At 36.1% G+C, this 12,252-nt stretch overlaps 1 protein-coding gene across 1 annotated transcript; it reads left to right on the top strand.

The window, feature by feature from the left end:
• The first annotated feature begins 873 nt into the window (after nucleotides 1–873).
• Nucleotides 874–11,723, top strand: hmgcra (3-hydroxy-3-methylglutaryl-CoA reductase a). Its single transcript, XM_048189198.1, has 20 exons — nucleotides 874–1,127; nucleotides 2,279–2,468; nucleotides 2,594–2,705; nucleotides 2,791–2,878; nucleotides 2,999–3,083; nucleotides 3,209–3,314; nucleotides 3,448–3,554; nucleotides 3,631–3,750; nucleotides 4,138–4,298; nucleotides 5,631–5,872; nucleotides 5,952–6,121; nucleotides 6,446–6,640; nucleotides 7,419–7,577; nucleotides 7,728–7,885; nucleotides 7,971–8,076; nucleotides 8,183–8,353; nucleotides 8,457–8,597; nucleotides 8,711–8,869; nucleotides 9,011–9,165; nucleotides 10,561–11,723. The coding sequence occupies exons 2-20, from the start codon at nucleotides 2,304–2,306 to the stop codon at nucleotides 10,613–10,615; spliced, it is 2,655 nt and encodes an 884-aa protein (XP_048045155.1). The 5' UTR covers nucleotides 874–1,127; nucleotides 2,279–2,303; the 3' UTR covers nucleotides 10,616–11,723.
• Nucleotides 11,724–12,252: the final 529 nt, after the last annotated feature.

Below are 12,252 nucleotides of genomic sequence, written 5' to 3'. Positions count from 1 at the left end.
CATCTTTATAAAGTTTTCCAGTTATCCAGAGATCTTAAATATACATCTATATATACAACAACAATACAAGGCAATTTTAATACATGAAAATGAGCAAGTATTTGCAGGCCAAACTACTATATGAGAGCTTCTCCTGAGAATTTGTTTAGAATTACTTCAATAGCTGCTAAAAATGCACAACTGCTAAAAATATTATGATTTCATTATAATACCTCCTGTGTATTTCCTGAAAATGAAAGGGTTTTTAATAATATTATTATTATATATAATTTTTTTTCTTAGATATTTGTTACATTTTTTTTTTTTTTGCTTGCTTGTTTATACATCCCTTTTTGTATTTTGTTTCAAAATCTATTTCATGTATCCCCTGTATGTTTAATAATAATAATAATAATAATAATAATAAAATTTTCAATACAATACAATATAGTAAAAAAATTCAAATATGTTTTTGGGAATATTTGCACATTTAAAAATTAAACAAACACTACAATTTATATTAAATCCATGTTGGTTCATATGGCTTATTTTATTTTCTCAGAAATCCTGAAATGTACGTTTCATGAAACAGAACCAACATAAATTAATAAAAAAAAAGGTTAACCAAGATTAACTGAGGGTGTGATAAGAAAATCCAGTGCTATTTGTATTACATATTGTAGTATCTATTACAGTTTCAAGGTCGGATATTTTTCGCGTTCAAGGCTGCAGCAAGGTTCACACACCTCATACAAATTCAAATGATGGCCAGATCACGCGTTCCCCGTCAGGACACGCCCTCAACACGGATCGCAGGGAAAGTGGGCGTGGTTTTCTCGCGTATCTGTATGGTTCGACGATTTGATTGGCTCGACACTCGACTGACGCAGAGCCATGCCATCGCTGTCGCTTCATAAGCTTTAGAGGAGGATGCCGGTGTTAGCAACTGGAATCCTGTCTAAAACGACTGGATATATGGATTAATGTTGTCTGTATTTATTTATTTTAATTATGAAAGCATCGCTAAATGTTAATTTGTAACAGTGGAAATATCTATAGGCTTTTATTTATTTAATCGCATATGTGGAGGATTTCACAGTGATCTGCTCTTGGTCTACTTATTCTTTAACCCTCATTGACCCTCACTGGTAAGTACCTGCATCGAGACCTACAGCCATACCTTTTATTAGACATGCCTGCTTAATATATGTCATCCATGCTTCATGTTTCGAATGTCAGTTTCCTTCTGTTCGTTTGGGCACGAGTGACTCATCTGATTTATCATCATTGTTGGTGATGTAGGCTAGGAAAGCAGAACATGCAGTCAGAATCTTTGTAAAAGTGCAGAAGAAAGTTCAGGAGTATTTGTTCAATATCATTTTTATCGATACCTTTTATTGTGAATATTTAAAGTAATTTAAATTAATTGTAGAAAGGGTATATTTTAAAATCTAATCATAATGTGTTTAGGTGAGTCATTGGGTTAATGATTACAAACGTACGCCCTTATGACCACCACCTATCACTACATACAAAATTAAGTCATTTTTATTTGGATATTAGATCTTATAAGTCATTTTTACTATTAAATAAGTCATTATAATCTGGTCATTGGTCATCACAATCAAAACTGTAAATACAGAAACAGATGGCACTGTCTGTCATCTGTCACATCAGATATGTATTTAGCCCACTGAATTTATATCAAGCCATCTGATGTTACCATACAATGTAAATGTGGTAATAAAGACCTTAAAAAAGAACAAAAACATCTTTTAAAGTCACCATGAAATCAAAATAGACCGTTCTTATGTTTTTTATTGCACAAGTAGTTATTACACATCATTTATCAGTGCTGCATATAATTTTTTTATATTCATGTGCCCTCATTATCTTTAATCAAAATAACTAATAACCGCCTACTTGCAACTACATCTCTTCTCTGATGACATGTTTACTGGCGTGAGGGCGGGACAACCTGTCACTCACATGAGATCACAGCATTACCAAAAGACAACGATCCAACGAACCAATCAATTCCTGATAGACAAAATTAAGTCCTGACCTACGTGTTGAGAAGTCTTTTCACTCGGATATATGTCACAATAGGGATTAAATGCTCTAGGACTAGCCTACTTTAAATGTTTCTATCACAAATGTGTTGTGTTGGTAAAGTATTTTGTGCATGATTTCATACTCATGAAATTGCAGTGTTATGAGTAAAAGAATAACGTTTGTAATTCATAATTCTGTCACTGTAATCCTGTTTATCAAAATCCTTTGCTTTTGTCATCTTCAGTAAGAGACTGTAACACACCTTCATCATGCTGACGAGACTTTTCCGAATCCACGGCCTCTTTGTGGCCTCCCATCCTTGGGAAGTCATTGTGGCTACTGTGACTCTCACCATCTGCATGATGTCCATGAACATGTTCACTGGAAATGACCAGATTTGTGGGTGGAACTTTGATTGCCCCAAATTGGAGGAGGTATAGTGTGATACTTTGGAAATAAATTACATCATGGTGGTAGTTAAAGTGAAGTTTAATGATATTATTGACTCTTTGAATTATATTATTATTAATGTTTTTTTCCCTTTCTATCTTGTCTCCAGCAAATCCTAAGCAGCGATATCATTATCCTGACAATCACAAGATGCATAGCAATCGTCTATATTTACTTTCAATTCCAAAATCTTCGACAGTTAGGATCCAAATACATATTGGGTGAGTTGTAGCTTTTAAACCTGTTTAATAAAATGATTTTGTGAGGTAACATGAATTACAAATGTTAATTTATATTTAATTTCAGGCATTGCTGGACTTTTCACAATATTCTCCAGTTTTGTGTTCAGCACGGTTGTGATTCACTTCCTGGACAAGGAGCTGACAGGCCTCAAGTATGTACATTTGTGTATCACTCTCACAAAAAAAATCTTAGAAGTATTGCTTTGTTTTTTTGGAAAATTCTTTGCACATAAATTATGTTAAATGTTTATTCTTTGTATTAATATTCCCAGTGAAGCCTTGCCATTCTTTCTGCTGTTGATTGACCTTTCCAAAGCATGTGCTCTGGCCAAGTTTGCTTTGAGTTCAAACTCACAGGTACTTCACCTTTTTGCTTGTTTTCAGTCCAGATACATTTGTTACATTAAACTGAGGGTTAAGTAAATATGACTAATCATGTTAGTCTTGGGTTTTTGTAAATGTTTTTTTTGGCTGTCCTACAGGATGAAGTGAGAGAGAATATTGCCAAAGGAATGGCTGTTTTAGGACCCACTTTTACTCTTGACGCCCTTGTGGAGTGCCTGGTGATCGGTGTGGGGACAATGTCAGGTAAACTTTACCCTTCCAAAATTAGCACAGGTGGAATGTACTAACATTAAACTGATTTGTTTAACCAAACAGCAATATACTTAATTTTAACTTAAACTTAACTTTATTTTGTCCTTTCATTGTTTTCCTGCAGGTGTGCGACAGCTTGAGATCATGTGCTGCTTTGGAGGTTTGTCTGTCCTGGCTAACTACTTTGTCTTCATGACCTTCTTCCCGGCCTGCGTTTCTCTTGTGTTGGAGGTATGTAGGAATATTTGTGCAATAAACATAAAGGAAGACTAGAACATATTCTAACATGCATGCCCATTTCACGCAGTTGTCCAGAGAAAGCAGAGAGGGTCGACCCATCTGGCAGCTGAGCCACTTTGCGAGAGTTCTGGAAGAGGAAGAGGACAACAAGCCTAACCCTGTCACGCAAAGAGTCAAAATGATCATGGTACACACTACACCAAAAACACTACAGTTGTCACACTTTATTGAACAAACTGCACAACGCAGGAGAATTAAGAGAATAAGTCAGGAAACACAGGAAAGCTATAAACAACAACCTAGTAAAACTAGGCGATGCCATGGAACAAAGAACAAAGGAAACTAAGGGTATAAATACACAGAGATAACAAGGTAACTAAAATAAATGAACAACAGGTGAACATAACCCAATCAGAAACCAATAGAAACTATTTAGCAAACAGAGCTCAGGAAAGGCAGCACAGGGAACAGGATGAAAACGAAACCAAAACGTGATAGCAGTGTTTTGATACTGGGATTTATGATATTGATGGTTTGGTCTTTAATGGTCTGGATCATGTTTAAATATTTGCAGTCTCTTGGCCTGGTCATGGTTCACGCTCATAGCCGGTGGATTGCCGATCCCGCGTCAAGTAATGGAACTCTTGATCTTCCTCAAGTTGGAGAGAGCCTGAATGACAATGTGCCCAAGAGGATTGAGCCAGACATGCCCCTGTGGCACTTTTACCTGTCCAGGTGGGTACACTTCAGAGGTCTTAGTTTAATTAATACTAATGCTGGTTTAGGCTATTAATATTTGGATATAGTCTACTATCTATCTACTACTAATTTCAGTTGTTTGAATGTTGTGTTTTTTGTAAGTTCTTATGTAGTTTTTATGTCTCAATTGTTTAAAGGTGCCATCAAACGTTTTTTTAAAAGATGTAATATAAGTCTAAGGTGTCCCCTGAATGTGTCTGTGAAGTTTCAGCTCAAAATACCCCATAGATTTTTTTTAATTAATTTTTTTTAACTGCCTATTTTGAGGCATAATTACAAATGCACCGATTCAGGCTGCGGCTCCTTTAAATCGCACACTCTCCGCCCCCCCTCCCGAGCTCTCGACTCTATCACTGCATAAACAAAGTTCACACAGCTAATATAACCCTCAAAATGCACACATTAAATAATGAAGATATCACTAACAAGTTAAGTAAAAATATAATGAATAATATTCATGCATATATATAATACAGTGCATATATTTCGCAAAATGCTCTTCTCTAGAGTTATTTTTTCTAGCTAACTAATGAGTTTATGAACAATGAATAGCTCTCTTGAGGTAAAAGTAATTAGCTGACACTGAATAGCCTACAAGCTGTTTTATTCACGTCTTTCTGCAGTGTTTCCACCGCTGCCGCTTGAACTGAGGCGCTACAGTGATCTCCAAAATGACATTTGTTTGAATTCCATAAGCCAGAATTTTAAAGTTGAGACTTTGCTTCATATTAAAAATATCAAAGCACAAAGCTTTCTGTGATTATTGATTGGCAAGCGCACTACAAATGTGAAGTTTTGTTCACGCATCAACAGAAAACAGCACAGACTAAAAGATTTTAGATTTCAGAAACCAATTAAAATCGAGAAATTAATATTGTCAATCCAGCAGTGTCCACACAGCTGACGTTTAACTGTTGTAGCTTATCCACGTTGTGTGCATGAATTAGACTCTGAACACAGTCAAAACGTGCCATTTGCGAAATGCTAATTAAACATCTGTTTCGGTCACTGATTTTGGCCCGAAACTGAAAATAGCTGTTTTGCCTAAAAAATATTCTGTAGCCCAAATTTTGGAGCATCCATAGTAAAAATAGTAGATTTGGATATGTTCTACTTTCAATTTTTTGAATGTTTTTTTTTTTTTTTAAGTTCTTTAGTTTTTTTTCAGTAGCCAAAATTTCGATGCATCCCTTGTATCAATATCAATAGATATTGGATAGATATAATGTGATACTGATATATCATGCATCCTTAATAATAACAATAATAATATGATGATGTTATTATTATTTTATTCTGTGCATTTAGGATGATCAGCATGGACATTGAGCAGGTGATCACACTGGGTCTCGCCCTGTTCCTGGCTGTGAAGTACATTTTCTTCGAGCAGGTGGAGATGGAATCTACCCTGTCCCTGAAAGTCCCCACTCCAAGCTCCATGCTCTCTCAGAAATGGTCTCCTGATCAGTGCTGTAGGAAAGAGGTTACTTGTTCTAGCAAGCCTGAGAAAACCCCAACTCCCCTTCCTGTTGTTACCAAAGAGGAAAGAGGTACCACTTCATTTTTGTGGTCATTTTATGTAAAACCATCACTCTATAATGGAATCTAACAGCAATTTCTCTCATTCAGATTTAGTGATTCGGCCCTTGCCTGCCCTGAAAGAGCCTGAGCATAAAAGTACTTTTGTTCTTGGAGAGGATGAAACACAGGAAATCGTTGATGTTTCAGAGCCTGTGATCGATGTACCTGCTGAACCTAGACCTGTGGAAGACTGTCTGTCCATTCTGAAAAACCCAGATGTAAGAGCGTTGTCAGATATCCCAGCGATACTGTTTCTCTTGTTGTTTTTTTCTTTCCTACATAAAGATTAACTTTGGGTTCACAGTGGGACTGAAACCTGTAGTTATTTTTTACCTCAGGGTTGACCCATGTAACCTCTACTGAGATCCTCCTCTTACTCTTTACACTCTTACTCTCAGCCAATTAGATTATGACGTTAGACAAGATCAGAAGCATGTAGTGAAACCATTTACCTCAAAGAGTAGACTTCTGTCACCTAAATCCACGGATAATCACAGCGTATGTGTGTGAGCATTTAAGTGTGACCTCTTCTGACTCCGCAGATGGGCGCTCGGTACCTCAGTGATGAAGAGGTGATCGTTTTGGTGAACTCAAAGCACATCCCAGCTTACAAACTGGAGGCCATGATGGAGACCCCTGAGAGAGGGGTGATGATCCGCAGAAAAATGCTCACCCCCAAATTCCCAGAGCCTACAGCTCTCTCCTGCCTGCCTTATAAAGACTACGACTACTCTAAGGTAACACATGAGGTCATTACATCATACATAATTTAATTAGTGGTGTTTTTTTTTCGAAATGATATGATCCAAGATTATGTAATGTTTTTGAAATAATTTTGGTGAAAGATGTTCACCAAAGTGCCATTTTTAAAAAAAATTTAAAATACAGTAAAAATAGTAATACTGTAAAAATATTACATTTTTAAAATAACTATTTTCTGTTTTTAGATATTTTAAAAATGTAATTTATTCCTGTGATGGCAAACTCCAGTATTCAGTGTCACACGATCCTTCAGAAATAATTCTAATATGATGATTTGGTGTTCTTATTATTATCAATGTTGAAAACACTTATGCTGCTTTTTTTTTGAAAACCATGATACATTATTTTTAAGATTCTTTAATGAATAGAAAGTTTAAAAGAACAGCATTTATTTAATTTAATTTAACTTAACTTTGCTGTCACTTATGACCAATTTAATGCATTCTTTCTGACATTCTTTCAATTTTATTAAAAAATCTACTGACCTAAAAACAAAAATATGTATACCAAAACGAGCAATACCTATAAATAAAAAAAAAGGTCTGATAACCAATTTGATACTATACTTTGGGGGTGGACTCTTTTGAATTGGGCTAGGAAGCAACTATTTTAGCAACACTTACTTAGAACACCTTAGCAACTAAATAGCTTAACTGAATAGCAACCCTGGCAACCACCGAGAACATTTAGGGGTTTATTTATGTTTTTTGAGCCTTTGAAGGAAACCATAAATTTTCATGTTTTTTATTCCAGGTGATGGGAACATGTTGTGAGAACGTCATTGGTTACATGCCAGTCCCTGTGGGGGTTGCTGGTCCTCTGTTATTGGATGGAAAGCAGTTTCAGGTCCCCATGGCAACAACCGAGGGCTGCCTAGTTGCCAGCACAAATAGAGGCTGCAGAGCTATAGCTGTAAGCAAAATCAAGTTCCTGTTTTTTTAGTTCTCAAAGAGAAGCTGAAGGCAAACACATTTAACGACAGTCTAAGCTGATGTAAAGTTGCGTAATGTCTAGTGTCAAGCACATGAATCTAATGTTCTGTCGTGAATGGCTTTCCCACAGTTGGGAGGTGGTGCCAATAGCCGTGTTCTTGCAGATGCAATGACCAGAGGGCCTGTGGTGCGTCTGCCTTCTGCCTGTCAAGCAGCTGAAGTCAAGGGCTGGCTGGAGAGCACTGAGGGCTTCAAGAGCATCAAGGAGGCCTTTGACCAGACCAGCAGGTATGGGACTGTTTCACTGAGCAAATTTATTTTGGTAGTGCAGTTAATTATGATTTTCTAACATATATTTGTGTTTTTTGTGTAGGTTTGCACGATTAGAAAGGCTTCTGATTGGTCTGGCAAGTCGCAACCTGTACATTCGATTCCAGTCCAAAACTGGAGATGCAATGGGCATGAACATGATCTCAAAAGTACGCCGAATTGCATTTTATGAATTGCAAATAGTAAAATGATCATAACTGACCTGACATGATTCATTTCTTTTGCTTTGCTGAGTTTTTATCTTTTGGTCACCAGGGCACAGAACAGGCTCTCGCCAGGCTGAAGGAGGAATTTCCAGAGCTTCAAGTTTTGGCTGTTAGTGGAAACTACTGTACTGACAAAAAACCTGCCGCCATCAACTGGATTGAAGGCAGGGGCAAGTCAGTGGTGTGTGAGGCCACCATTCCAGCCAAAGTTGTCAAAGAGGTACACAACCACATCATATTCTACAAAAAGTCCCACAAAAGCTACGTATTGTTTTTGGAATAAATGTCCAAAATATTCGTCTCACACAAGTGTTTTTGCCCAGATTTTAAAGACGTCGACTGCAGCTCTTGTAGACGTGAACATCAGCAAGAACTTGGTTGGATCTGCTATGGCTGGAAGCATCGGAGGTTATAACGCTCACGCCGCCAACATTGTAGCTGCTATCTATATTGCTTGTGGACAGGTAATAAAAGTTAATGCTGTATTGTTTGAAGTATGATTTTGATACGGATAACGATGTGCGATTATATAGTTATAATACATGCAGATGTTTACAAATGAATTTGTCCTTGACAGGACCCAGCGCAGACAGTGGGCAGCTCTAATTGTATCACTCTAATGGAAGCCTCAGGCCCCACCGGGGAGGATCTTTATATCAGCTGTACTATGCCCTCTATTGAGCTGGGCACTGTGGGCGGAGGCACTAACCTTCCTCCACAGCAGGCCTGTTTACAGGTACTTACACCTATTTGATCAATTTTGTTCAATACTTATGAAAGACAGACGTATGTTTTAGTTTCTTTGAGGATGTACAGTTGATAACGCCACTTTCATAGCATCTCATTCAGTTTTATTCTCCCTCTGTCTTCCTGTCAGATGTTAGGTGTTCTGGGTGCCAGTGTGGAGTGTCCGGGCGAAAATGCCCGACAGCTTGCCAAGGTGGTGTGTGCAACAGTGCTTGCAGGAGAGCTGTCACTCATGTCTGCACTTGCTGCCGGACACCTGGTGAAAAGTCACATGACACACAACAGGTAAGAATTCTTTATAAAATATTCATAGAGCATTAATATTTACTATATAACGCCTCACAGCAAGAAGGTCCCCGGTTCGAGTCCTTTCTGTGTGGAGTTTGCATGTTCTCCCTGTGTCTGTGTTGGTTTGCTCCAGTTTCCCCCACAATCCAAAAACATGCAGTATAGGTTAATTGGAGATCCTAAATTGTATGTAGCTGTGTATGTATGTATGTATGTGTGTGTGTGTGTGTTAGTCCCAAGCCATGTAATAGGGAGGAAAAAATCATTCCTGGAAAAATTATTGCCAAGAAAATTCATGGATAGTCAATAAAAAATTATTTTACAAAATAAAATATATTATAATATACACTGCCCGGCCAAAAAAAAAAAAAAAGTCGCTGTTTGGATTTTAATAGGCAAATTCCGGAAGAGGATTAGGGCCAAGCAATAATAAAAAAAATAAAACCATCTCGAGATTAAAGTTGTTAAATTTCGAGGAAAAAGTTGAGATAAAATGTTGAGAATAAACTCGTTAAATTACGAAAAAAAAATCGTTAAATTTCGAGAAAAAAGTCGAGATAAAATGTTGAGAATGAAGTCATTAAATTACGAGAAAAAAGTCATTAAATTACGAGAAAAAAATTGTTAAATTATGAGAACAAATTCGTAATTTAACGACTTTTTTCTCATAATTTAACGAATTTGTTCTCGTAATTTAACAACTTTATTCTCAAAATTTTATCTTGACTTTTTTCTCGAAATTTAACGAGTTTTTTCTGTGAATCTTGGCTTTGTCATCCTGGAATATGGCCATGATGTGTCTTCCTACATGGTTGTTTAAGAAATTAAAAGCTACTTACGTCATCTTTTTGGGTTAAAATAACTGTTGCCAAACATATAATATGCTAGAAACATAATAATCACTGTAATAATGATCCATTCATAGATTCTTAAGTATTTGCCCATTAAAGTACTTTTTTTTTTTTTTCCTATATCATAATTACTTAAAAATATCCAATAATCTTAAAAAGTAAGCTTACAAATTAAAATATAATAAAATATCTTGTAATATATATTATAATCCTTTTAATCATGCATAGTTGTATTTACATATACGCATATATATATATATATATATATATATATATATATATATATATATATATATATATATATATATATATATATATATATATATATATATATATATATACACACACACACACACACACACACACACACACACACACAGTAATATAGCATTATATATTATCATTACAACAACCGTAATCTTAATATCCTAAAAATAAAATAAATGTAGTATAATATAATAATAATAGACTGACAATGTTTTGTAATAAACTATCATCTGCAAACACCTGCATTAATTCCTTTTTTATATTTTGGCTTTAGATCAAAAGTGAATTTGCAAGAAGCTCCAGGAACGTGTACTAAGCAGGCATCTTGAGACGTCACCTGTTGAAGAGGCCATAAAGAAAGAGGATTTCATCTTCAAGGCAAAAATGATTAGCAATTTAGATAATTTTCAAGGACAGCAAAAGGAATACAGATTTACGACTGTTCATGGTTCCCCTGATCTGTTAAAGACGAGTTGTCTTTATATCAGTTTTGAAAAACGGATGAAATTAAAGACTGGAATCAAGACCAGCTGTGTTCACAAGCCTAGAGCCGGTATTTCTAAATCATATCTGAGCATGATTGCGGTTTCCAGGCCTGCTTTGTTAAGCTTAACTCGCTATGAACCACAAATCTAATCTTAGATCCACAGCAGCCGGTACATACAGATACAGAAGGCCATATAACATAATTTCTATCCTAAAATCAATACAGTTCAGGTCACTCACAAGACCGACTGGATATGTTAAAGAGAAGTGCGTTTTGTACTTTTTTTTTATTTGATGGTGATGGCAACTGGGAGCATGTCTTTGCCAACTTTTTGCCAAACTGGACAGCAATGTTAGAAAGGGAAAGAGAAAGTTTACTTCTTTGCACTTAGAAAGGGAAATGGCACAGGACAGTACTGACGCAGAGAGGAGTTTAAAGTACTATGATTCACTAGTTGGTACACATGTAGAATAATACAGAACGACTATGAAATTGCCAAACGCAGCCGTCAGCAGTGATCGCATTGTTTCTCGTGTCAGAATGTACATTAGTTTTTTTTTTTCTATGACACAGAAATGTATTGAATGACTTCTGTAACTGAAATGGGTAGTGCTACGGCATGACAGGACAAATATTTCAAAAGGTGCTACGATCCACGTTTCAGTTCTTTGTTCATTTACCGATTTCCTTTTTTGAACACCAACTATAATGGGTTTATGTAACAATACACAACACATCGCATGCTTCTGAAGGTTTGAAATGGCTTTTATTCAGTTGGTTCTGGTTTTTATGTCATGGAAAAGAGTGGCTGATGTTCAGACATGTACGTTTCAAGCTGAAGACACAAGAAAGCTTGCTATTTTTCCCCCAAAGGCACAATTCAAATTATTGAATAAAAATAAACTGCAGAGTTTTGTATATTTTTTTATAATAAAGGAAAATATATAATACATGGTCTTGTGCTTGAATTCATATTTTCTTTCTCACAAGGATAAATTTAACCAATACACTAAACAAACACTAATAGGTTTAAATCTAAAATCCTACCAATATATTCTTTAACAAAGCAATGCATTTCATATTAAAAAGTACTACTATTTATTCTTGTGTGTAGTTAAAATTTAGCTCAACTTTAAATTAAGATTACTGCCTAAGAACCAAAAAAGGCACCAAATGAATCATTAAATCAAATGAATCATTTCGGTGAACTGTATGTATCAAATAATTTGACCAATAGCAAAAAAAAAAAGTCCAATACTAAAATAAGCATAGCTGTAATATTTTGAGGCTATGTGTGTGCTCGAGACCTGAGGGTGGTGAGATGTTTCGAGTTCTCTTAAGGCAATGTCATTATAGGCTCCTGCCTCACCAGAGGGTGAACCGGCCAATCAGCTCGCCCTGCATCACATCTCACCAGGACACTGACTGCTGATTGGCTTAACCTCAGCGAGGCCCCAGACAGAACTGCAGGGATGAAAT

This window comes from Megalobrama amblycephala, linkage group LG4, assembly GCF_018812025.1.
Source record: "Megalobrama amblycephala isolate DHTTF-2021 linkage group LG4, ASM1881202v1, whole genome shotgun sequence".
NCBI classification, from domain to species: Eukaryota; Metazoa; Chordata; class Actinopteri; order Cypriniformes; family Xenocyprididae; genus Megalobrama; species Megalobrama amblycephala.
This window is presented reverse-complemented; position numbering and strand designations above follow the sequence as displayed.

What these genes read in the sequence shown, in the direction of transcription:
- hmgcra (XM_048189198.1), top strand. Translation starts at nt 2,304, where the DNA reads ATGCTGACGAGACTTTTCCGAATCCACGGCCTCTTTGTGGCCTCCCAT. An exon ending in AGGATCCAAATACATATTGG is followed by an intron (nt 2,706 to 2,790) that starts GTGAGTTGTAGC and finishes ATTTAATTTCAG; the next exon opens with GCATTGCTGGACTTTTCACA. An exon ending in AAGGAGCTGACAGGCCTCAA is followed by an intron (nt 2,879 to 2,998) that starts GTATGTACATTT and finishes TAATATTCCCAG; the next exon opens with TGAAGCCTTGCCATTCTTTC.